The sequence below is a fragment of the Dromiciops gliroides genome, chromosome 6 (genome assembly GCF_019393635.1).
Source record: "Dromiciops gliroides isolate mDroGli1 chromosome 6, mDroGli1.pri, whole genome shotgun sequence".
Lineage (NCBI taxonomy): Eukaryota > Metazoa > Chordata > Mammalia > Microbiotheria > Microbiotheriidae > Dromiciops > Dromiciops gliroides.
In genome coordinates, this window is record NC_057866.1 from 252,169,466 (window position 1) to 252,196,204 (window position 26,739).

At 37.5% G+C, this 26,739-nt stretch overlaps 1 protein-coding gene across 1 annotated transcript in view; it reads right to left on the reverse strand.

The window, feature by feature from the left end:
- WDFY3 (WD repeat and FYVE domain containing 3) overlaps window positions 1–26,739 on the reverse strand; it is a 332,419-nt gene that overhangs the window by 167,383 nt on the left and 138,297 nt on the right. Inside the window, 14 exon segments of the mRNA XM_043973480.1 lie at window positions 3,160–3,184; window positions 3,187–3,233; window positions 3,986–3,989; window positions 5,392–5,433; window positions 5,436–5,466; window positions 5,468–5,532; window positions 5,535–5,612; window positions 5,615–5,738; window positions 5,740–5,787; window positions 5,790–5,842; window positions 5,845–5,857; window positions 10,849–11,042; window positions 24,344–24,445; window positions 25,122–25,586. Coding sequence (XP_043829415.1) covers window positions 3,160–3,184; window positions 3,187–3,233; window positions 3,986–3,989; window positions 5,392–5,433; window positions 5,436–5,466; window positions 5,468–5,532; window positions 5,535–5,612; window positions 5,615–5,738; window positions 5,740–5,787; window positions 5,790–5,842; window positions 5,845–5,857; window positions 10,849–11,042; window positions 24,344–24,445; window positions 25,122–25,586 — 1,291 coding nt within the window.

Consider the following 26,739-nt stretch of genomic DNA (forward strand, 5'->3'; position numbering starts at 1 on the left):
GTTTCATTGGAATGTCACAAGAACCATCGTGCAGATGAGAGTTCCTGGTATTGTTACTCCACATTCTAGATGTGGAATGTGAAGAAACAGAGGCTTCATTATTCACCCGGGCTAACAGAACTACCAATTCCTGACTCAAAAGTTGAACCCAGGTCTGCCTTAAGTCCATCGCTCAGAGTCTGAGCATTTCAGAAACGGAAAGGACAATAGCAGTCATCTACCATACCTGAAAAAGAATCCTGACTACACCATACACTCAAAAGTGCTGTCCTTTAAACAGGAGATGAGCCATTTTTTAAGGGAGGCCCTAAGTCATGTAAGGCCATAGACAGAAAAAGAGAATGATGAACAATAGAATTTATCAAATAGTTTTAAAATATATTACACTGTGTAAAGTGTTGGAGACACTAAGAGTAATCAATACATAAACATAGTACTAATAATGTAGCAGAGGGTTAAGCCAAATATACAGATAAATATAAAACACACTATATAATAAGTAAATAGGAAAGGTCTGACTATGGTTATATGAGATATTTAAGGAAAGAAAAATCAGAAACAGCTGAGGGGATGAAGAAAATCTTTCATGAAGGGATTGGCCTCTCAAACGAAGCTCCATCCACACAATTAACAGAAAGATATTTCTAAAGCACAGATTGTGTCCATGCTCAATCAACTCTGTGGCTCCTATTACCTTTAGGATCAAATATAAACACCATTATTTGCATTTAAAGCCTTGAAAATCTACATCAACCTACTTTTCCAGCCTCCCTGTCTCGTACTTTTTGGGTCAAGCCCATAGTGAGAAAAGGGATGTTTGTCTGCTTGTTTGTTTTTTGGGTGTTTTTTTTGGGGGGGGGGGGAGGGAAAGTATCCTTGGCATTTTGCTATTGCTCAACTAAGCAGGGGTTTGTGAAGAATGCAAAGAAGGCTTTCAGTAGGCAGACATGAGTGGGTAATTAATTAAAGACACAAGGCATAGTTCTAAGTAAGGCCCCACAGCAGGAGATATCCAATAGTAAAGCTGAGTCAGAACATCGAGGGCATGACAGAAAACACGGATAAGGCTGAAAAGGTAGGTTAGAGCGATTCTGATGCCAGAGGTTGGGCAAGAGTGTGAGAAGGAAGCTAGGCAAGAATCTGGCTCTTGGTCCCAAGAAAGTCAAATTGGATAATAGTCCTGAGGTCTGGTGGCTTGCAGAAAGCCACAAAGACTGCCTTGCTTCCTTGACCCGGCTTGGGATGGAAAGTGGCAGAATTCCAGGACTAATCAGACTTAGCTACAATAAGGTGGGCTGGGGCTTGGTAAAAGCCATGGGAAAAAATGATCACGAGAAAAATTATTTTGCAGAAAATGTGATCTAGTAATTTTAAGGCTTAATTCATACGTGAAGAGAGTAGACTGCCACTACACTGTGGCTGGGACTGGGGTGGGGGTGCCTCTTGAAACACATAATAAATAAGCACAGATATTACATAGTTCCTACTCACTAAACTGAGTTGATAATGGACATAATTTAATCCAACATTCATTTTACCTCTTAGGTCATCCCTGTCTTCTGGATACATGCCAATGGAAAGGAAAAAAGACTAAGACTGAGATGAAGCATCAAAATGGAAAAATAGAAAAGCATTATCCATATTGGCAAAAGTCAACAATTGCTTTCTTCTCTTAATTTCCATCATGATAACAAAGATCCCTTAGCTGTCATAAACTTAACATAAATTCTTTACAGTTGACCTCATACTATAATACCTGGGAAGTTATAAATGAGAATAAATGTCAGTGTAACACAGCCCCAAGATTCCTGGAAAGTAAAGTATTTCTTTTCCATAAAAAATAATGTCATTTAAACTTGGGAAGCTTAAGGTGGACATGAAGAAAGCAGGGTATTTCTATGATTAAATTGTCAAGATAGAGAGTGTGTTTTTTCCTCTTTCAAAGTAGGCTTCAAATATTTCAGTTTGTTTTTTCAGTTGTGTCCAACTGTTCATGACCTCATTTGGGGTCAACTTGGCAAAGTGCTGGAGTGGTTTGCCATTTCCTTCTACAGCTCATTTTACAGATGAGAAAACTAAGGCAAACAGGATTAAGTGACCTACCCAGGGTCACACAGATAGTAAGTATCTAAGACCAGAGTTGAACTCAGGAAGATGATTCTTCCCGACTCCAGTACCAGCAGCACTCTATCCACTGTGCCATCTAGCTGACCCAAATACATTTGAAATATGCATTTAATTAATCACTCACTTATCCTTCAACTTAGTTTTCAAGTTTTTTATACAATTTGGACCAATGTTTTAAAGAAAGGTATCGGGGCAGCTAGGTGGCACAGTGGATAGAGCACCGGCCCTGGATTCAGGAGGACCTGAGTTCAAATTTGGCCTCAGACACTTACTAGCTGTGTGACTCTGGGCAAGTCACTTAACCCCAATTGCCTCACAAAACAACAACAAAAAAAATTAATTAAGAAAGGTATCAAATAGATCCATGCTGGAAAGTTAACAACTGAGCTCATTTCAGAAACCGACCTCAAGATTTGGATAGCATTTGTTCATTTTTCATACTTTTTAGCCTAACGAATCTTCTAACTGCAAAATCTAACAAAGCTGATGGAGTCTAATTGAGTAAACGTCTACATTAAGATTTCTGTTTGTTAGTAATTTGAAACAACCAAGGAACAAACATCTCTCTCTCCCACCCCACATTTAATGTGTAGGCATGTGTTGTTGCTCTTTCTCTGGTACATACATATACAAAACATATTTTCAAAGAAAGAGGGGAGAAAGGGAGGCATTCAATGCTTTAATAATTCCAACTGAACACTAAGTTCCAAATTTCTCATTCACTTCAAACAAAACATGGCTGCTCAAAAAAATAAAATACAAGTGTGTCTAAATGATTCTATATATTTATAAATGACTATGCATTCTACTGTTTTGATGCTGTAAATCCCAATTCTATTTCAGAAGTGTAGGAGAACCGCTGGTTTTACAAGTGGAAAAGTGGCAAAGAAGTTATGAGACAACAAAAGAGAAAAGCAGCATGTCCCTCTAGACCCAACAGCAATAAGAGGTAAGACAAAAGAGACTGCACAAACACAAAAGTGAGCAAGGAAAGGAGCCGGGGCAAGGCTCCCTTCTCTTATATGTCAGTACCTTTTCCTGGACACAGCTGGCGTACCCAAGGAGAGGGGAGAGAAGACTCATTTGTCAGGCAAGGTGGGATCTGTCTGCATGACTACAGGTAACAAACAGACATTGGGGTTTAGAGGTGTTAGAAAATGGCATAAGAAGTCTGAGGTTAGGTAGTTGTACATGAATATCAGTAAAAGCTCAGTCAATCCACGTTTTTATATCCAACAAGAACAACAAAGAACATTACTATAATACACTCATTACATGGGAAAGGAAAGCATGCATGGCACAGATGTGTGTTCACAAAGCAATTCCACTGTACCGACCATATTGGTCCATTTCCTATTATGAATATATGTGTACATATATATGTATAGATTGAACAGACTTAAAATTTTATCATTGTAGGAGAGGCTCCTAGTAAAGAACTGTTTACCAAAGTAGACTGGCACATTCCAGGCAACTAAAATATTAGAGGTTATCCGGGGTCTTGCAGCCAGATCTCTATTAATATGCCATAATATGTCTAAAATTTCCTTTTGCAAAACCATGCTATTAAATAAAAATGGAATCTTATCAAGAAGTAAAAAAAAAAAAAAAATCAAGGAAAAATAAAAGGTCAGTCCGAACTTAAATTGAGCTCCAAAATGAAAAGGTAAAGGGATTAGAGTGTCTAAACACAAAGTCAAAATATATTAAATATTTTTCAAAAATATATTTTATTCAAGCCTTTTTTCCTAAATCAAAGGCTTTGTCGGATTTTTTTTATGGGAATAGAAATTAAGAAACTGCCATGGAAATTGTACTGGATTATTCACAAATATATCTATTTAAATAGTTTAAAAGCTCAGCTGCATCTTAGTACTTAGGAAGACTTCATGAGTGAGTTAATATAAAAAAAAAAAAGCCACCACAGTTTCCAATAGCAACTGTAACTTGAAAATTAGCTAACAAACACATGTTTGAAACTGAGGACATTTATCAAGGTTATCTGGTACTGATTATGTAAAGAATAATGAGACAATTCCTTTATTTTGCCAAATCAAATCATAATAACCATTAGGCAGATGGTGATAATAGTTAGAAAAAGTAGCAATGTCATTCTTTTTATGTTATTTTAGGAGATCTTAATTAAAGAGAAAATGTTAAGAAGCGGGGTGCTTTTGAGTATTATACAGTTATGCTTCTTATTACAATCCTTAACCCTGTAACCTTTAAATCTGACATTCTTCTCAGGACATATATTCTTGGTATAATTTTTCAAAGTATATCATAACAGGCATTTCGTATCCCATTTTAATAAGCTTTTAAAATGAAAAAAGAAGAGCTAGTCACCAAGAATACTTTTTATAAAGATGATCATTTTCCATCTGCCAATGAGAACTATTCATCTCAGACGTAATTCTTCTTTTTAAAATAATTCTCTTATCTTTTGTTTTCACATCCACTATATCTGTCCATTGTATCCTTCTCCCTCTCCCAGAGAACAGTTACATAAAACCAACCAACCTATTAGAAAAATCTGACAATCTATGTAATGTTTCACACCTATGGCCCTCCAGGTGTATCCATTCTTATGAGAATAAAGGAAAATTTAAAAATCTATTAGTAAATGATAGGGTTTGAGCACACAATGTTCAAAAGTTCTTGGAAGTGTCATGTATAAAAACTACATGTAAGCAGCTTTATAGATATTACCACTAGGATAATCAGACAGTTTGGGATTTTCTTTTTTAATTGACCCTCAGTTAAACTCCTAACGTGATGTACCAATAATGAGCACTGAAGCGAGATTGAGCACTTGGAAATTACGTCAACAAGTCCAACCTCTTGTCATAAAAGTGACAGAGGCTTCATGCTCAAGAGGAATGACTAAACTTCATCCGGGCGGTTGCCCAAGAACACCCTGGCTAAGTACGAAGAAGTCCCCAGAAGAGGGTGGCTCCCCGATGATGAAGGGTCTACCTGGCCACCACAGCTCACTCTGATCACAGCCGGCAGGGGAGGAGGCTGTAATCCGCACCCACAGGGAGAAAAGGAGCACTCTAACATGGCAAACCAGATTCTAAGTGACATCAATAGACCAGGGACATTTATCAGGAAGGTAGACTCCGAAGTGGGGTCTGTCTTTTGTAAGTAGGTGGGATATATATCCTAAAAAATTAAAATAAATGGTGATTGGCTTAAACATATCAAAATTTACTGACGACCGGTGCACTCTCAACAGCTGAATTCATGGGGAAAAAGTGGTACCATACCTGTCAAAGGAATCTGTGGCTACTTTGTAGAGGTAATAAAGAGTTTACTGCAGTGCTGTAATGTGGGTGAGAACAGAGTCAACAAACGTTGAGTCATCTTCCAGTAGTCGCTGAAATGGCTGGGTATTGGAGGGGAGACATTTAAGGGGCTTATTTTCCTCAAGTCTGAAAAGCAGCCCAGGAACCGGACAGCATCTGCCAGCTTCTCATACTGATCTCGGTTTTGAAGAAATGAGAGTTTGGCTGGTTTCATAACGCATCGCCGCAGTCAGAGCTGCAGAAAACCGTGTGCAGAAGTTCAAAGACTTGACTCTGATTCACCTTCTCCCAGCCATTCTTAGGGCGGACAACTCAAAGACCTCTCCATGGCAACAAACAAAGACGTTAATGTTAGACAAATCCTCCAACTTTCCTAAAGACCGTTCGTGTGCGATGACTCTCTCGAGAACAGAGAGGAGGGCCTATGAAAACACACAGACACCACCGTGAGACCCAGATGTGAAAAGGGAGCATGTTAGTGTGATGAGCTGAGGCATTCTCCTTCTAGTTTCAATTCAACAAATACTGGATTAAAGGACTAAAGATAAACTCTGAGGTGATTCAAAAGATAAAACAATGCCTGTTACTCAAGGCACTTGTCTGGTCAGATGATAAGAGCTAAAGTTTATGTAGACAGAACTCTGAACTGTGAAAAACGCTTTACATAGTATCCCATGAGATTCTCACAACAATCTTGTAAGGTTCAGTGCTACAGGAATTATTATCACTATTTTATAGATGACAAAACAGGATGGGAGAGGTTACATAATTTTCCATAGTCAGGTAAGTCTTTGGTGGGATTTGAACTTAGGCCTCCCTGATTCCAAATTCAGTACTCATTAAGACAAATAAAGAACTAGAAAAAAGTCTATAAAAAAGTGTATGGGCAGCTAAGTGGCGAAGTGGATAAAGCACCAAAACTCTGGATTCAGGAAGACCTGAGTTCAAATCTGGATTCTAACACTTACTAGCTGTGTGACCCTGGGCAAGTCACTTAACCCCCATTGCCCACACACACAAAAAAAGTGCGTGAGTACACAAGGATGGAGAACTCGTTTCTGGTTTGGGGGTTTCAGGAAGGTGTCTGAGATGATGCTGGGAATATGGACTGAATTTTGATAGACGCCAATGGGAATGGCAGAAGAGTATGAGCAAAGGCAAAGTCAGGAAATGGGGGCTGTTACTTGGAGAAAAGCCAACACAAATTTTTGGCTGCAGTGTGGGATACGTGTATATGCCCTAATAGGTATAAGATTGAAAACAGAGGTTGAGTGTATATTAGAGAAGACTCTGAATGTCTGGCTGAAAAACAAATGCAAGAAGACAGACTAACTGGAAACTAATGAATATTTTTAGCAGAGGAAGCTTCTATAAGACAAGGAATAATCCCACAATAGCAGGCAGGATGAATTGAAAGGAGAGAGAATTTAGACAAGAATAGGATCAAGAGTAATGTAATTATCCAAAGAATGATACAATGAGGGTTTAAACTAAGATGCAGCAGTAGAAATGTGAAGAGGGAGACAGATTCAAGAGAGAGGATTGTAGGTGAGAATTTGTATAACATGGGCAAGTATGTGAATGCGGTAAACAAAGGAGGAGAAATCAAAGGTTAAGTAGAAATTTCTAGCCTGAGAGATTAGGAGAGAGGTGGTACTACTAATAGAAATAGTGAAGTTAACAATAAGGGCTGATTTGGAAGATGAAGAGTAGGAAAAAGTCAGTCAGTCACCGCACATTTATTAAGTACTTAAGCTGGGGATGCCAGAAATGGCAAAACAAGGTCCCTGGTTTCAAAGAGCTTATTTTCTTTTTTCTTTTCTTTTTTTTTTTTTTAAGTGAGGCAATTGGGGTTAAGTGACTTGCCCAGGGTCACACGGCTAGTAAGTGTTAAGTGTCTGAGGCCGGATTTGAACTCAGGTACCAGGGCCGGTGCTCTATCCACTGCGCCACCTAGCTGCCCCGAGCTTATTTTCTAATGGAGGAAGATGACGTGCAAATAACTATGCACACAGAAGACATCGACACTATAAATGGAAGGGAATATCAGAGTTGAAAGGATGGGCAGTGGGAGGGTAGGCGGTCCAGCAGCAGGGGCAATTTGAGCTGAGTCCTTCAAGGAAGTCAGGGAATCCAGGAAGCAGAACTGTCCAGGCCCAGGAGAAGGCCAGAGAAAAGATATGGGCCCAGGAACTATCACGTGTAAGCAGCAGCACTGCACTGTGTCTAAACTGGGTAAGGCCTAAGAGAGAAAGGGAGACCAAGAGTGCCAACTGCAGCAGTCTACATATGAGGTGATGCGGGCCTGCACTGGGTAAAAGCTGGTGAGTAGAGAGAAGGGGACACACAGGAGAGATGCTGAGATGGGGATATTTGGGGTGGGGGTGAAAGAGGAATAAAATCCAGGATGATATGGGATGGCAGGTGGGGCTTTTGACTGGAATAGGAAAGTTGGGAAAGAGGAGGATTTGGGGGAAAGTAGAAGCTGATGAGCTTTATTATGACCACATTCAAAATGTCTAGGTGATTCAATATGCACGTCTATAGATATCAAAGATTGTGTTTAATTGTTTTTTTAAAAAACAAGTAAAATGAAGATTGAATAGACATGCCATTCATTCTGACACAATGAAGCTATTTATTAATACCACTTGAGTACCTGCAAAATGTTAGCTATCCTTAATATAATGAGATAATTGCAAATTTTTTTAAAAGCTTCTCTCTTTGCTGTCTCTCTGCCTTTCTCTTTCCCTCTCCCTATAATACTACTTTCCTCAAATCTTCAAGGGCCTAGGATCTCACTGCTATGGTTACTTCTTCCACCAAAATGGATCACATCCCTCCTAATTAATACCTTAGGAAATGGTCTCTATGAATCATTGTGGCCAAAGGGGAAAAACAAAACCACTTCTCTCTCAGCCTCCTAAGGTTAAGACTCCTGAATTCAGGGTGACAGACACCCACAGACACAGCACCCTAGGCCATGCTAGCAATCTCTCCAATATCAGAGGGTCAGCTGTGCCAGAGGACTGTACTGGCTGAAGCATTGAAAACCATGGGCAGTATTCACCACTGCATGATTTGATGTGACACTGCAACCTTAATGGGTGAAGGCTCAATTATTTATTAAATATTTTTTAAATAATTTCAAAGAAATTTCCCTCCTTTGTAAAGAAGAAGAAAAGTAGCTACATCTCTCATGTAAGAGAAGTACATTTAAAAAAGTGGCAATATCTGCTGCAACACATTTGCTTGTACTAACACATTTTAAAATTATCCAGTGGCACTGAAAAACGAGTTCTTCCTGAGCTCACACGGCAGCTTGGAAAAGGGTTCTGGATGACACCTCTGACACGCCTGCCCCTCCCTACGGACCCACACCTAAGTGGGGGGAGAAGGTGAGAAGAACAGATCTGGGATCTGCCCAGAACTACCATGGCCTCGTGCTTGGTGCCAATCTGCCTGCACCAGGACAAACCTTGGTTTGTTTGTTATGTTACTTGATGGATTTCTGATATCACCAGCATAATCACACCCACAGAACCCAAGACTTCTGTGGCTTCCTATCCTCCCATGTATGCAGAGAGGATGCACCCAGTGTGCTAGATGCCTTCCCCTAGCACCTTGTAACAAGAGTGGAAAGGGGATATTCAGGTTTAAATCCTGTCCCTCACATTTTTCCCTTTGTGGCCTTTGGCCAATCACTTTACTTCCTCAGGCTCAGTTTCCTAATCTTTAAAATGAGTTCTAGATGTATGGCACTATGACCTCTGGCAATCAATGTGCCCTCAGGCTGCATGTCTAGGTTACCTTGTTTTCCAAACACAAATGAGGCCAGAACAAGCAGCATCTTCAACCTTTTCAAAACCACATTTCTCTTTGCTGCAAGTAAATTACTTCAAATTTGCAAATATTACTAAATGTTGATACCAAAGTAGACTTGTTCACTTTCCTAGGAATGAATCAAATTGAAATTAATCTTGCTTGAGGTACAAAGTACCATCCACGGTGGATAAAGTAGAGTCAGAACTATCTGAGGTGAGAGCTTGCCATAGAAAATTACTAAATGGGTGACCCCTGAGCAAATAACAATCACTCTCAGTTTCAATTTCCTAAGTTGCAAAAAAAAGAAGATGAAATACTACCTGTATCTCACAAAGTTGCTGTAAGGGCCAATTGAGAAAATATGTTTAACATTTCCCAAAACTTTAAAAGTATTATCTAAAGTTAGCTATTATTATTTTAAATTATTATTCCCTTTCAAATTAAATTATTAAATTAAATTATCAAATTAAATTATCAAATTAAATTATTAAATTATTATTCCCTTTCAAAGTTATTTTTTTCTATTCTACTCAAGTTAGAAGGTAGAATATAATAATAAATCAAATATAGGATAAACCTTATCTCACCACAGAAGAGAATTTAACTGAAAGAAACAAAGGGAAGAGATGAAATAGATGGGTCTATAAGATAACAATTTCAGTTTAACATTAAAAAAACAACAATATTACATTATGTCTTTATTTTATAGAAGGAAAAAGAGATATTCATTTTCAACCTCTGTAATCTGTCTCTCTCAACCAGTGCTAAGAACTCTCACAAAACGATGTTTAGGACCACTGTTACTGGAACATGGGGATGACAGTGGCAGTAATTCATTGTCCTGAAGCTATGAATTATTTCAACTATTCTAGAATTATGCAAAGAAAAGTAATAAATCATATATGCCATTTGGCCCAGAGATTCAAATTTTAAGACTATACCCTAGGAAGGCTAGACAGTAGTGAGAGTCCACATACACAGAAATGTTCACAATAGCATTGTTTGTGATAACAAAAAGCTGCAAAACAAAGAAGTAACCAACAATCAGAAGGAATGAAAGACTTTGGGCAATGCAATGGGATATTACTATACCATCACAGATGGTGAATATGAAAAGGTCAGAGGAAAATGGGAACACTTTTATAAAGTGATCTATGAAAAAGAGAGAAGTCAATAGCAGATCAGCACTAAATCATAATGAGAAAGTAAACAAAGTCAATACAATAAGATGCAAACCCCACCAGTCAAGGTCAGTATGTCAAGTCAGAATGCACAGCCCTTGTTCCTATCAACAAGGCCTAAGATGATTTTGTATTTGGGACAGGCCCTAATTCCTTCCATACTCTTGAACAGTAAAATCACCAAGGGAGTAATGTCTCCCACTTTGTTACAGAGTCCAGTTCCCACAGCTATGTGAAATGCAACATTGGTCCTTTAAAACCATTGGGTTTTACAACAGTGGCCCTCACTACAATCTGAAAAGTTTATCTCAGCCCACTCCATTGCCACAAGGCAATTAAATGACTTAACTAAAAAGAATCAAAGGTGTTTATAGTGAAAGAAAAGAGAGGAGACTTTCCAAACTTACCCTTAAAATGTCAGTCTTCAGTTGTAATTCAGTGGGTGGAGCGGAATGCATCAACCCTAAGAGAGTACCCATATCATCATCCCCACTAGGAGAGAGCACCAATTGCTGGATGATCATCAGGGCGTGTTGCCTGCACTGAGGATACTTGACAATATTATGGGCACACCTCGCACCTCCAAATTCCCGAAAGATCCCTTAAAGTAAGAGAAGAAAAACAAACAAATAAAAACAGTGGAACAAGTTAAGATTTCCTCAAATATTTTAAAAGAAATTGTAGTTCCCCTCAGGTAAAGAAATTTAGACATAAGTTTTCATTTGAATTCTGACTTAAAACCAGGAAGACTTTAGATTACAGTAATAATTGGGGGGGGGCAATGGCAGTTAAGTGACTTTCCCAGGGTCACACAGCTAGTATGTGTCAAGTGTCTGAGGTCAAATTTGAATTTAGGTACTCCTGAATCCAGGGCCAGTGGTCTATCCATTGCGCCATCTAGCTGACCTAGTAATAATTTATTTTTAAAGATTACTGCACATGACTAGCAGAGATAACACTTTTCCCCTCAATCTTCTAAGGGTTCTGGGTGATCTGTCACTAAATAGAATCTGAATTATTCACAAATACTTTTAGTAGAAACCAGGGGATATATGATGTACTATGAAAATCATTAGCATCATTATCATTATTAACAACAATATTAAACCAGATTCAAATGGAATGACTTTCAAACCGGGGCCAGGAAGACTAAAACAACTTCTACAAACCACTGGAAGGTAAATGCTAAGTTTCTTAGCATAAGGGAGGAGTCTGTCACCTCACATGATGGTAGTCACCAAAGGCCCAGATTATTACAAGGTATTCATTAAAATAAAATGTAAAGGGGCAGCTAGGTGGCGCAGTGGATAAAGCACCGGCCCTGGATTCAGGAGTACCTGATTTCAAGTCCGGCCTCAGACACTTGACACTTACTGGCTGTGTGACCCTGGGCAAGTCACTTGGCCCCAATTGCCTTACCGAAAAACAAAAACAAAAACAAAAACAAAACAAAATAAAATGTAAAACAAACTGTAAAAATATATTGCTCTGGGGCAGCTAGGTGTTTCAGTGGATAGAGCACCAGCCCTGGAGTCAGGAGTACCTGAGTTCAAATCCAGCCTCAGACACTTAACACTTACTAGCTGTGTGACCCTGGGCAAGTCACTTAACCCCAATTGCCTCACTAAAAAAAAAAAAAAAATCTTGCCTTGATCCCTTTGTGAACACTTACTTCCCTGACACTTAAGCAGCAACAAGACAACTGACCGAACAAATAAATTAGCTACACTTGGGGGGGAGTGGGGTGGGGCTTTAAATAGGTAAGCCCTAAAGGAATTTCAGTCATCCCAGTGTGGGATTTCAAGGCCAGAACTACTTATGGAAGAATCCCCAGTTGGAGCAGAGGTGGAAATCTCTCTTTCCTCACCTTCCCAACATGTAGCTTTGAGGGGAAGCTACTCACATACTAGGAACTTAAGTCAACCCAAGAGAGCTAGTTTGAATAAGGATTGTCACCAGAAGTGGTGCTACATTTAGATGACATTATCTTGGGAAAAAATAGAAATAATAATAAACGTGTACACTAATTGAAAAGAACGGGGAAAAGGAGCAGTCACACACAACCCATAGGTGGTTACAAATAATATGTGAGTCACACTGACTTAAAATGTCAGTGAAGGGATGAATTTGTTCAACAATACATTAACACATAACTATAGAAAGTCAGTCATCCTAGAGATAAATAAGATGAATTCCTAAGAAAAATTTAAAACCAGTAAAAAGAAGATTATTTAGAAAGTCTTCAAGACTGCCTTGGAAAAGATATTTTTCTCTTCTGATTCAGCTCTATGGCAGTTCATATTTTTCTTCCCAGATTTCTCTGCAATTGTGCCTTTGGTAATTTCTTACAGAACAACAACTCAATTTCATTGCTTTATTAGTTCAGACACTTCCCAATTAGTAGTCCCTCCTTAGGTTCATTTTCTGATAACAAAGGGGGTGCTTATCAACTGAGGAATGGCTGAACTAATGGAATACAAATGTAATGTAATATTATTATTAAAAGGAAGAAGCCTTGCACAAAAACATGATCAGGTATATACATGGGAACACATATTTTTGCTTAAAATTAACTTGCCCAGAGTAATTATATATCCTGATTTGAAAGTGAGAAAGGAGAAACTTGCTTCTATCTATGTATAATCTATCACAAATAATATGCAATGTGCTCAGGCAATTATGTTCATCAAATTCTTCTTCTGTGGCCTTCCCTGAAGAAATCAGACCTTTTCAGAATAGTGACTGCATACTAAGTAATATTTTAATCACCTTTCCTAACATTATGTGTTTCCTAAAACAAAATAGAAAACAGAATAAGTATTAATAACTACTTATTGACCAGAAGAATGACATATAGAAGTATTTGTTAAATGTGTTTTTTAATATACTTCCTTGATTCTTCTTAAGCATTTATTTTTGTAACTATAAATATACATTAAGATTACATATTTCAGGGTAAAAGGGTCCTCAGAAGCCACTAAGTTCAATACTTTAATTTTACAAATAAGGAAGCTAGAGATTCACTGCGAATAAATGGCTTGTCCCAAGCCACAGAGAAGAGAATCCGAAGCCAGGTCCTCTGACTCGAAAATCTTACTCCATACCAAGGCTAACCCCCCTATTTGTTAAAGCGATCCCATTCCATCCCATCTCCTCCAACACATTGCCCCAACTGTCATCCACACCCTGTCAGTATCTCCCTCTCTACTGGCTTCTTCCCTCCCAATTACAAACATGACCATGCTTGCCCTATCCTGAAAAAAACCTCAGTAGATCTTTCCACGACATTATTGTCCTATATCCCATCTGCCCTCTGGAGCTAAATACCATTCACAATAAATGCTTCCATTTTTTTCTCCTCTCACGTTCTTCTTAACCTCTTGCAATCTGGCTTCTGACTTCATCCTTCCACTGAAACTGCTCTTCAGTAACTGATGATTTTGTAGTACTCAAATCCAATGATCTTTTCTCATTCATCATTGTCGTTGACTTCTCTACAGCCTTTGACACTCTCTCTTCCTTAATTCTCTCTTCTCCCTGGGTTTTCAGGACACTTCTCTCCCCTAGCTTTCCTCTTACATTCTTACCACTCCTTCTCAGTGTTTGTTGGATACTCATCCAGATTATGCCTTCTAACTATAGGTATCCCTCAGGTCTCTGTACTGAGCCCTCTTCTCTTCTACTTCTATACTACTATACTTGGTGACCTCATCAGCTCCCATGGATTGAAGTACCTTCTCCATTCTGATGATTCTCAAATCGACCTATCCTGCCCCAACCTCTCTGCTAACCTCTAATTTTGCACCTCAAACTGCTTTTCAGACATCTTAAACTCAATATGTCCAAAATGGAAGTTATTTTCTTTCCCCTACCTTCCCACCTTCCCTATGACTGTAGAAGGTAACATATGCCCAAGAAGGGGACATGCCTGGGAAATGAATTCTGGATATTTCCAGACTTTGAGGTTTGGGTTTGTTTGGTTGGTTGGTTTTGGTTTTGGTTTTTTTGGTTTTTTTTTGGTAAACTCTGATTCTTTGCTATGAACCTTTTCTCTGAAGTATTACTGTAACAATTAGAAGACTGAAAAGAGAGAAGCCAAGGTCAGTCTGACCAAACGTAGTCATTTCTGTAGCTATAGTAACATATTTTTCTTCATATAAACGGGGAATCTGAAAAGATTCAGCATAAATTTGACCTAAAATTTACAATGCTAATATTAATGTCATTATGTCTAAATTATTCATTACATTCTTCATTACATACCACTCAACTAAATTTTAGAGCTAGAGAAGTGATGCAATTAAAAAGGTAGTAATTTGCAATGGTACTTCACTTAAGCCACTGAGAAATTTGTAGAAATAATTAGAAAAGGTCCTGCTCATTTTTGTAACACTTGTATAAAACAATTTCAAATGCCTATAAAAAGGAGTCCCTTTCAGTTCTAAAATTCTATGGCTCTCTAAATATTGATATTATTTGCAAAATAAAATTTTTAAATTAATTCAGAAATTTTGCCAAGAAAGGAAAAAAAAATTCAAAGAACATGAAAGTCTAGACACGGCAGTGTCTGCTTACCCTGCAAAAATAGCTCAGTTACTTCAAATATATTTTCTACATATTGAAAATAAATCAGTTTGAAGAGCAAAAAGATTATGAATTTGTTTACAAAGAAACCATGACCATAAAATGATAAAACTGAAATACTAAATATAGTTCAATAATACCTGCATTCCTTCTTACTAAAGGGTCATGAGATATTCTGATCTCTATAATTAAAAATACCAAAACTTGGGAAGGATTTAAAGGAAAGCTACAATAATGTTTTTAAATGATTACATTAGAGTATCCTTAATGATAGGCTATTAGCTTAGTAGATATTTAGCCCAGATAAAGGAAAGGCTGAATACACACTTTAGAAACATTCAGTCCTTTCTAAGAGGGTACTAATAGTTTTGACCAGATTTCCCTTCATTTCTCTTTATCTGGTCCTCATCTCACTCCTGACCTCCAATCACATCTCCAAATGCCAACTAGACATGCCAAAGTAGATGTCCAATAGACATCTTAAACCAGCATGTCCAAAACTGAACTCATTTCATTGCTTCTTCTTAAATTTCAGCTCAAATTCCACCTTCAGCAAGAAGTCTATCCTGATATCCCTTAATATTAGTGCCTTCTTTCTGTTAATTATGTCCAATTTATCTTGTAAATGTCTTGTTTATACTTAGTTATTTATGTGTGCCATCTCCCCCATTAGACTACTTGAAGGCAGGAGTTAGTTTTTAGCCTTTCTTCATGTCTTCAATATTTAGTCCAGTGCTCAGCACAGAGTAGGTGCTTAATAAATGGTCAATGACAACTTCTAGCTCTAAACTAAGTTTTAACTTGCTTAATTATTTTATTAACTTTATATTGGCTTGTCCTTTCCCTATAAATCCAAGAGATACAACAGAAGAACAGAGAAGAGCAGGAGACCTTTAAGAAGAAAAATGATTCCAGAAATAAACGAGAATTCACAAGCACAACTCATGAGTGGATTTTGTTGTTGCTATTGTTGTGAACTTTAATAAAAAAACAAGAGGGTGAAGGGGGGCATGGTCCTACATACAAAACAGAACAAAAGGAGAGGATTGTTTATAAAACTATGAATTTATTTCCTATACTATTTGCTTTTTAAAAAATATAATAATTAAATATTACAGCTTGTTAACCTGTTTCTCTGAGTCTCCTTAACTTCCTTCTGCCTTCTGTTGCACTTCCTAATATGTTTCTAATAGGTTCCACTGGTCGTCCTTCTTTTTTGGTGTCATCATCACTAATCAACCTTTTCCACTATGACCCTCACCTCTGAAATAAAAATATTTAACAAAAACAAAATGAATTCTTATAAAAAAGATAAAACAAATCCCTGTCAAGGCCATGTCCAAAAAAAGTATGTCTCCTTCCCCACATGGAATCCATGAAAAGTATGCTATTCAATTTCAAGTGAAGGATGAGAAGGTAAATATTTGTTATGAGAGTTTTGTTTTTCTTTTCTTTTTTTTCCTGGGGATATTAGGGAATATATGATGAACATCATACTCATGTTTTATCATGCAGAATATACTGGATCATGATTGATAGTTGTTTGATCAGAGCTCTTAAAGATGGTTTTCTTTAAAATGTTCTTGTCAATTGAAAAACCCATCAATGAACTTCCCAAGGGAAAAAAAAAAACCCAGGCCCAGATGAATTCACAAGTGAATTCTACCAAACATTTAAAGAACCATTAATCCCAATACTAAATAAACTATTTGGGAAAATATGTGGAGTCCTACCAAATTCTTTTTATGAGACAAATATGGTGCTGATACCCAAACCAGAAATAACCAAAACAGAGAAAGAAAATTATAGACTAATTTCACTAGTGAATATTGATGCACAAAATTTAAATAAAATACTAGCAAAGAGATTACAGCAATATATCACAAGGATCATACACCATGATTAGGAGAGATTTATACCAGGAATGCAGGGCTGGTTCAATATTAGGGAAACTATCAGCATAATTGACCATATCAATAACAAAACCAACAGAAATCATATGATTATCTTAACAGATGGAGAAAAAGCCTCTGACACAATACAGCACCCATTTCTATTAAAAACACTAGAGAATGTAGGAATAAATGGAGCTTACCTTAAAATAAGTACTATTTATCTAAACCATCAGCAAGCAATATCTGTAATGGGGATAAGCTAGAAGCCTTCCCAATACAATCAGGGGTGAAGCAAGGATGCCCATTATCACCTCTATTATTTAATATTGTACTAGAAATGTTAGCTATAGCAATGAGAAGAAAAAGAAATTAAAGGAATTAGAATAGGCAGTGAGGAAACAAAACTATCACTCTTTGCAGATGATATGATGTTATACTTAGAAAATCCTAGAGAATCAACTAAAAAAGTCTTGAAATTATTAACAACTTTAGCACAGTTGGAACTAGTTAACAACTAACAACTATAGTAAAGTTGCAATTAGCTAACAACTAACAACTAGCAAAGTTGCAGGATACAAAATAAACCCACATCAATCATCAGTGTTTCTATATATTACCAACAAAGTCCAGCAGCAAGAGATAGAAAGAGAAATTCCATTTAAAATGTAGACAACAGAAAATACTTGGAAATTGGCCAAGACAATCCTAGGAACTATATGGATGGAACTATAAAACACTTCTCACACAAAGTCAAATCTAAACAATAGGAAAAATATTAATTGCTCATGGTTAAGCCGAGCCAATATAATAAAAATGACAATCCTACCTAAATTAGTGTATTTATTTAGTGCCATACCAATCAAACTATCAAAAAACTATTTTATACATCTAGAAAAAATAATTTAAAAATTCATTTGGAAGAACAAAAGCTCAAGGATATCAAGGGCATCAACAAAAAATAAAAAAATAAAGTGGTCTAGCCATACCAGATCTCAATCTGTATCATGAAGCAGTAATTATCAAAACAATCTGGTACTGGCTAAGAAGCAGAGTGGTAGATCAGTGGCTAATATGAGAAAAAAGGAAAATGTTGGATATTGGAGGGGATGTAGGAAAACTAGGTTGCTAATCCACTGTTGGTGGAGTTTTGAACTGATCCAACCTTTGTGGAGGGCAATTTGGAATTACGCCTAAAGGCATAAAACTGTGCATACCCTTTGATCCAGCAATGCCACTGATAGGTTTATATACCAAAGAGATTCTAAAAAAAGAGAAAAGGACCTATTTGTACAAAAATATTTATAGCAGCTCTTTTTGTGGTGGCCGAGAGTTGGAAATCAAAGGGATGCCCATCAACTGAGGAATAGCTAAATAAGCTTTGGTATATGATTGTAATAGAATATCATTGTTCTATAAGAAATAACAAGCTGTATGATTTCAGAACAGAACCAGGAGAACATTGGACAATAACAGTAATATTGTTCAGTGAAGAACTGTGAATGACTTAGCTATTCTCAGCAAGACAATGATCCAAGACAAACCCAAAAGACTAATGATGAAGCATACTGTCCACCTCCAAAGAAAGAACTGATGTCGATTGAACACAGACTGAAGCACACTGTTTTTCAATCTTTTTTTCTTTTATTCAAGTCTTCTTATACAAAATGGCTACTATGGAAACATTTTACATAATTGTACATGTATAACTTATATCTGATAGTTTACAGCCTCAGTGAGGGGGAAAGGAAGGGAAGGAAAGAGGAAGCTATAGAATTTGAAACTCAAAACTTTAAATAAAAAAGTTAATTAAAAAAGAAAAAGGGGGGGCAGCTAGGTGGCACAGTGGATAAAGCACTGGCCTTGGATTCAGGAGGACCTGAGTTCAAATCTGGATTTGACACTTACTAGCCGTGTGACCCTGGGCAAGTCACTTAACCCTCATTGCCCTGCAAAAAGCCCCCCAAAAAAACCCAAATCAAAAAAGAAAAAAAAAAGTTCTTGTTTCTGCATCTTTTGTCTTCTAGGGTCTAAAGACCTTAACTCTGTATCAGTTTCTACTTCCTAGGATTCTCTGAAATAATTGCATTCATAAGTTTTTCAGCATAATAACATTCTGCTAGCTTTAATACAATATAATTTATTTAGCCATTTCGTATTTAATAGGTACCTCTTAGTTTCCAGTTCTTTGATTTGGTTTTTTCTTTTGGTTGTCTGTTTCCTTTTGTGTTGTTTAAAAATCTAAATGTGGGTTCTAATCTGTTCCCCCAGTTTTGGGGGAAACTGGCTAAAATCACTGATAAATTCACCAAGAGTTTAGGCTTTTAAGGGTTTATTAAAAGATACAAGATACTAAAGAGAGAGAAAGATTGAGACCAGATTCCTTATAGCATGGAAATCCTAGCCTTCCTAACCACCCACGTGATGTCCTGCCACCAAGCAGATGTCTCCAAACAAAGAGGAAGAAGCCTCCACTGGCATCTGCTTCCTACTTCTTGTCCTCCTCCCAGAAATGGGAGGCTCTTCAAGTTGATTAGCTGAGAGCGGTCTCCTGCTGATGCAGCAGTCCACAGCCTCTAAGAACACTCCTTCCTTCTCAGGGCTGGCCAAATTCAAATTCAAGATCTAATTGCCTCCAAGTGGGCACCCTGTAGTTCCTCATTCACACCCAATTCAAACACTACTAAGTCACTCAAGTCAGACCCTTGGGTGTCTACCAAATTCCATTATCTTAACACATAAGATTTGTTTCTTCGAGGAAAACAGAGTGTTTCCTTGATGAAACACTTTTTAATCTCCCCTTTAAATTATCTCCTCCCTGGTATTATCCTCCCTTCCAAACACATCCTCCCAAACTCTATGTGTATGTTTATGTGACTGAATGCATAGGTATCCCTTCCACATCACGACTTTCCCTCTCGTGTTTTGATATATTGTGGGTCAACATTAAATGAGAATTTGGGGAGAGTTTTGTGGAAGTCACAAATGATATATGAAGGCCAGCAAACAACACAGAAAGTTTAGAAACTTGAAAATGCATAAAACATATGTATAGTATTATATAGTATCAAGATATTTTATCTTTTAATACCATAATAATTTAGACTTCTTCTCTGGTATGAAGGGAGGGCCAAAAATTTTCTATGGATTTTCCAGATTGGGGAGGGGGGGCACCATACCCCTAATCCCCATGACGTGTATGAGATAAATGTATCAACTCTACTTTTACAATTCAATTAAGAGTGAGGTTTATCTAAGGCCTGCTCTCCTAAACCCTTTTATCCAAATGTGTAAAGTTTTCTTATCACATACCCCAATTATGAAAAAGAATAAATTCTTCTTTCAACAATCATGTATTCCTTTTATCGACCCTTTTCTTTCCCTTCTTAAAAAACCAGAACCAGTCCATTTCTTGAGTCTCTATTTTTTATTAACAAACTCCCTCATTTAATTAATAAACTTTCTCCTTTCACACATATTTATGAAGACATAAAGGTTCTGAAGGGAAACTAGCTTTTCTTCCTCTCCTTCCTAGAATGTTCCTGCTCAGCTCTGGTCTCTTCATCAGGAATGCTTAAAAGTTCTTTTCTCTATTCCATTAAAGGTCCTCCTCCCATTAAGTTCTTGCCTGTATACCTATGTCTTTTGCCTTTCTAGCACACTCTGTTTCAAGATCTCCTGTTTTACAGTCTAAGCCACCAGATGTGCATTCCTGATGGGTTTCTTGATACTTGAATTTTTGCTAAGAAGCTGCTGTCAGTGGAAGCAGAATTTTAGCTCTGACATTTGCAGGACTTTTCCTTTTGGGGTTTTCTTTCAAAGAATGATCCCTGAATTCTTTATATTTTCACTTTTCCCTCTGGTTCTAAGAGATCTGGGCAGGTTTCATTTATGATTTCTTTAAATAGAAGAACATCCAGACTTTTTAAAAATCATGGTTTTTACTGAATCCAATGATTTTTTAAATATCCAGGTCAGTTATTTTGGGAAGCAGATACTTCACATGTTTTATGTTTTTAAATCTTTTTATTTATTTTAATATTTTTTTTGGTTACCCCATGAAGTCACTGATTTCTGTTTGGTCTATTCTATTTTTCAAGGAGTTCAATACTTGGCTAAGGTTTACCACTTTCTATTCTCGGTTACTTATTCTCCTTCCAATAGTTCCTCCTCTAGAGTTTAGTCTCATTTATGGTATTGTCTCATTTCTTAGAAGTGTTCATATGATTCTACTAAAGGATCGCTTTTTTTTCCTTGAGGTTCTATTTACAATTGTTAGGAGCTACTCTTTCCTTCTGGGTTGGATTTTGGGTTATCTCTGGATTCATTACAATTCTTTATAATAGTTAGTGTCTTCTTCCATTGACTCACTTCTCTAATCTTAACTCCTCAATTAGGGCTTTGTGTTAGGATGAGGTACTTCCCCTGGCTGGACTTCTGAGTCAGTAGTCAGCCCTATTTGATTCCAATCTGGATCACTTTGGGTTCTTGGATCCTCGAGGTTCAACACCCAGGAGTTTACGGGGTCAATACAGCATTCCAGCACAGAGTGCTAAGGATTTCTGAGGCCCTGGGCATGGTATGTCTAATACTGAGCACCTCTATGACCACACTGGTCACTGTTGTACCTTGTCATGTCCAAGATCCACACTGGGACTTTCCAACAACTCTGAGCCTATTTTGTGGGAGTCTTTCTTTATTTCTGGATCGGCATAAAGAGCTCCACAGGCTACTAATGTCTGTGTACAATCTTATTGCTCTTGGGTCTTCAAATTACTTTTTAGCGCCTTCTTGTATTGAAGAAGTCACTGTAATATCTCATTAGATTTCCTGATCATTATTCAGCCTGGTGCTATTTTTCAGTCTTTGTTGGGAAAGGTGTGTCAAGAGTTAGGCATGGGGGCAGCTAGATGGCACAGTGGATAGAGCACCGGCCCTGGATTCAGGAGTACCTGAGTTCAAATCTGGCCTGAGACACTTAACACTTACTAGCTGTATGACCCTGGGCAAGTCACTTAACCCCAATTGCCTCACTAAAAGAGTTAGGCATGCTTGCCTCTGTTCAGGCACACGGTCTTCCACATAGTCTGCTTTCTGGTTGTTTCTGAAAATTCTAAGTGATTAGAATCAAAGGAAGAGCAATTGATCTTCATGGGAAAAACCAGTTGTATATGTGTGCACTTGAGCTTGCACCTAAATGTGTGGATGTATCTCTACACGGAGTAACTACCTATGTCGAGGTAAGAAAAAAATCTGGGGATGGCTAGGTGGCACAGTGGATAAAGCACCGGCCCTGGATTCAGGAGTACCTGAGTTCAAATCCGGCCTCAGACACTTAACACTTACTAGCTGTGTGACCCTGGGCAAGTCACTTAACCCCAATTGCCTCACTAAAAAAAAAACAAAAAATAAACAAAAAAAACCTGAAATTAGCACAGCTGTTGACAAAGCACAGTGAAAACACATTGTCTGAGGCACCTTTCTGCTTTGTCTAGGAGTCTGTGGTAGGAATGTTTAGAGGGATTGGACCCTGTGATTAAACTGCTATATGAACTCCTAGACGAGGTAAGATTGTGGTATTTGGCAAGTTCCCTAGAGCACTTGCCCTGTAGACATGACCAATGTGGGTCAGAGGCAGGATTTGATACTAGGTCTCCTAACTCTGAGGCTGGTTCTCTACCCACTATATCATACTGGCATAAAAACAAAAAACAAGCCGGGCATGGTTCTGCGTGCCTAATAATTACAACTACCAGGAAGCTGAGGCTGGTAGATCTCTTGAGCTTGGGAGTCTTGACTTGTGGGGGCAGCACCAATGGAACACCCTCACTAAGTTTGGTACTGTGGAGAGCATGTATGGAGCTGGGGGGAGGGGAGAGGGAGGAGCACAGGTAGAGGAGAAAAAGGTTGTCTAAGGAGGACTGAAGTAGCTCAGGTCAAAGCTGCCATGCAGCTGTGAGTAGAACCTGTACTCCCAGCTGGGGCAAGCTAGGCAAAGCCAGTCTTCAAAACAAAACAAAACAAAAACAAACAAAAAATAAACAGGCAATATGCTTTCAGAAAACAATCCCTTGGGACAACTAGGTGGCACAGTGGATAAAGCACCGGCCCTGGATTCAGGAGGACCTAAGTTCAAATCCTGCCTCAGACACTTGACACTTACTAGCTGTGTGACCCTAAGCAAGTCACTTAACCCTCATTGCCCCGCAAAAAACAAAACAAAAACAAACAAAAAAAGTAAAGAAAACAATCCCTCTTAATTCCAGTGTTTTCCCTCCTTAAATGGAATGCTATTTATCCCGTATATAGTTTACTCGGTGATCTTTGCATGTTGTCTCACTAATTAGATTGTAAGCTACACGAGGGCAGGGGTTCTCTGTTGCCCCTTTTGGAATCCCCAGCACTTAGTACAATGCCTGGCACATAATAAAGGTTTATTAAAATTGTACTGAAGATAGCAAAATATTAGAAGATCAATTAAAGACATCAAGAAAAAGAAATAAAAAGACTCTTTAAATAATATTCACTATTCCAAAATACAACAAATATTTTTTAAATAATGTGGCTTATTTGAAACATTTTATTTGAAATGATTATTATTTTAAATAATTGTTAAAACATTCTATAGAGAGGAGCTAGCCACCACTGCGAATAACAATGTGACCATCAGATCCAGGAAGTTTAATGTAAATAGACACATAAACAGATGTCCTTCATCCTGGAAAGGCCATAGTGCCTAGGACAGAAATGTGAGAAAAAGTGGTCAAGAAGTAAAAACCAAATCTAAATGTCTCCTGATTCAGAATGCGTTTTGGTGGTGACAAAACAACAGGTTTTAAGATGATTTGTAATTCCCTTGACTAGGCACAGAAATATGAACCAAAGAATGACCTTTAACTTATAGGCAACTTACAAGAAGAAAAAAGATACTAAGAATGGTGTGAAAGGATGAAGAATGAAGAAAGAAAATGCTAATGCTAATGGTAGCAAAAAAGTGAAATGGAAATTAGATAATGGAAGGATTAAAGGACACTGCAGTGATTTTGTCCATAAAAATAGTATGAATTTTTCACCAGAGCATGAATAAACATGTAAAATCTTATTTTAAAAGAAGACATATATTTAAGAAATGAAACGATGGCTTGTCTGTTGAATCTTATGTGTAAGGCAAAATAAGAAAGGAGAACCAGATTTCATACATAATAATCACAAACTGTATTCTTTAGCAATAGTAGAAAATAATCAATGAAATGTTTGATGGGAATCAATTTTTGATTATTGCAATAATTCTAAATAAGGAAATTATCAAGTCTTGTTCATAAAGTATAGTACCTTTAGTTAACCAATAATAATTCTTTAAACATTTAATAGACCAAAATCATCAGAGCTAAAATTCCCAAAGCATCTTGATAAGTTTATGAATTACCTGCATTTGTGTTTGATCCCTGGAGTAGAATTGTCAAGGTCTCCATTACCAGCAAAGCCAGTTGCTTCTGGTCTTCCACAGAGCTGTTGTTTTTTGAATCCCCTTTAAAAAAAAAAAAGTTTTATTTAATTCAGACAAATGGGCAGGCTTATTCTCACCCTACTCCCCTCCCCACTCCAGGACATTTTGGTTTTGGTATTTCTATTTAAAGTGTAATCACTGGCTACTTTAAAATACATCATTAATACTAATCAAGTAAATCATAAATGCTAATATGCCATTAATAATATGCACTTAATAAAACTACTCTAAAAAATGTATGACCTAAATATTCAAAATTGACCAGTAGGCCCAAAGCCAAAATCCTGCACAACAAGTGCACCTAAATGTGGACAGAAAGGTATGATAGGGGTATTTCCTGAAACACATTAAATGCTGTTTCCAGAAAGAATTAAAATATGAAAAGTTGAATTTAACCATCATGCCCAAAAAGATGAAAGATAAATTAGTAATTGTGCATATTTCGATACTTAATTCCAATCATATACAATTGTAAATTCCTTAAATACAGAGGAATTGGATTTTTTAAAATCCTTAACATATCTATTATACAATCTCACATTTCCTAGGCCATTTTTACATAGACTTACAAAGAAGCAAATAGGAAGCAAGTAGCTCCTTGGAAATTTCCCTCAAACTTGTTTTAATTGAGTAATGCTAGAAAGTCATTCATACCTGTCAATCAAGAAATGAGAAAATAGAAAATATCATGCTTTACCTTGCTCATTCAGAGTCTGAGGATCTTTCAAGAAGGCGGCATATTTATGCAAGAGGTTCACCATTACCTCTAGGAGGCCCACCTCCCTGAACACATCTTTAAATATGTAGTCGTGCCGTGTGAACTTAAGAAGAGTTTTTGTGGCAATGATGCTACACTGGTAAGAAGCACTGGATTTTAAGAGAATGCTGACGCTGATAAGCTCTTTGCAAGGGATATAATTTAAACTAAAAACGACAAACTCTAGCATCTCAAAGTATTTGGTCTGCACTTCTGGAAGTTTCGAAATCTTCTCTGCAAACTGGGACAACGTGTGTTGCGACTCCAAGATAAAATAGTTTGCATTGTCAGCTATGTAGATATTAGTGATGGCATCAAGGATGATTTGGGGAAGATAACTTGTTTTTGCTTTTAAAAATGCATTCTGGAGGACAGCAAAGGCTTGGATATTTCTCACACTGTGACCTGCGAAAAACAATAAATAATATGTTATTTCTTCTATCAAAAATAGTTTCAACACTTCAAATAAGGACAAAATTCAGTTTTAGTTCCTGGAATATTGTTCTGCAAATAGTAAGTACTCAGAATTTTTTTAAATTACAGGCTATTTATGTTAACAATAAATACTTCTTCAAAAATTGTATTCTACCCATTATCAACAAGATAAAAGACTAGACATTTTCTGATTCTAACAATTGTCCAGCTTCTCCAAAATACAAAGCATGTACAAGAGTTGAAGCAATCTGCCTTCCCAGTTTCAGACACTAAGAACTCAACGTAAAAGCCTGATGAATTAACACAGTAATCCCTAACCTCTAATATGCTCACTCAGGACACCCATCTCTTAACACCCACAACCCTGTAGCAACAAGGCTTCCACAAGTCAACCCACAGGCTTGCAACAAAACTCAGTTCTCCACACAGACATTGCTCTTCCCAGTGCTAAGGAGACCCCCACAGCAGCAGTCTGTTCAGGCCACTGAAGCATCACAAAGTGCCCAGTTCAGTGCCACCTGGCACCACAAAATAGCTCAGCTGAAGAAGAGGGAAAGGGGGAAAGATGTGTATAGAAGAGGGAAGGAGAGGAAAGAGAACTGTGTGGGACTCCACCAAGCCTGAAGAAGAGTCTATCATTGATCTGAGGCCAGTTCTGTCCCTGCAGAAGTCACTTAAGGCAGAGATCAAGGCTGGTAAACTGTGAGTCAATTGTCCATAATGAGAGGAGGCTAAGATGGCTTTGAAATCCAGGCCCCTGGGGAAACTACCATTAAAGGTGAGGGAGTCAGACAATGAGCTTATAGAGCAAAATGAGGAAAAAAGGCTGAAATTATCAAAGATCCCAGGAGTAAGAAAACATAATAAAATACTTCAGACACAAGCAGATAAATCAACAAAGATGATATTAATGGCGAAGGATCTGATCTAGATCTGGTAGAAAAGTTCTGTATCTGAGAATAAATATTGCAAGACAAAAAAGAATCTACACCCGATGAGGTAAAGGACCCCATGGATTCTAAACATCACATGGAAACACAGCAGGATGTTTCTGAGTGGTTGAAAAAAGAAATAAGGATTATGAAAATAAAATTATGGCCTGCAGAGCAGAAATAATTGGCAG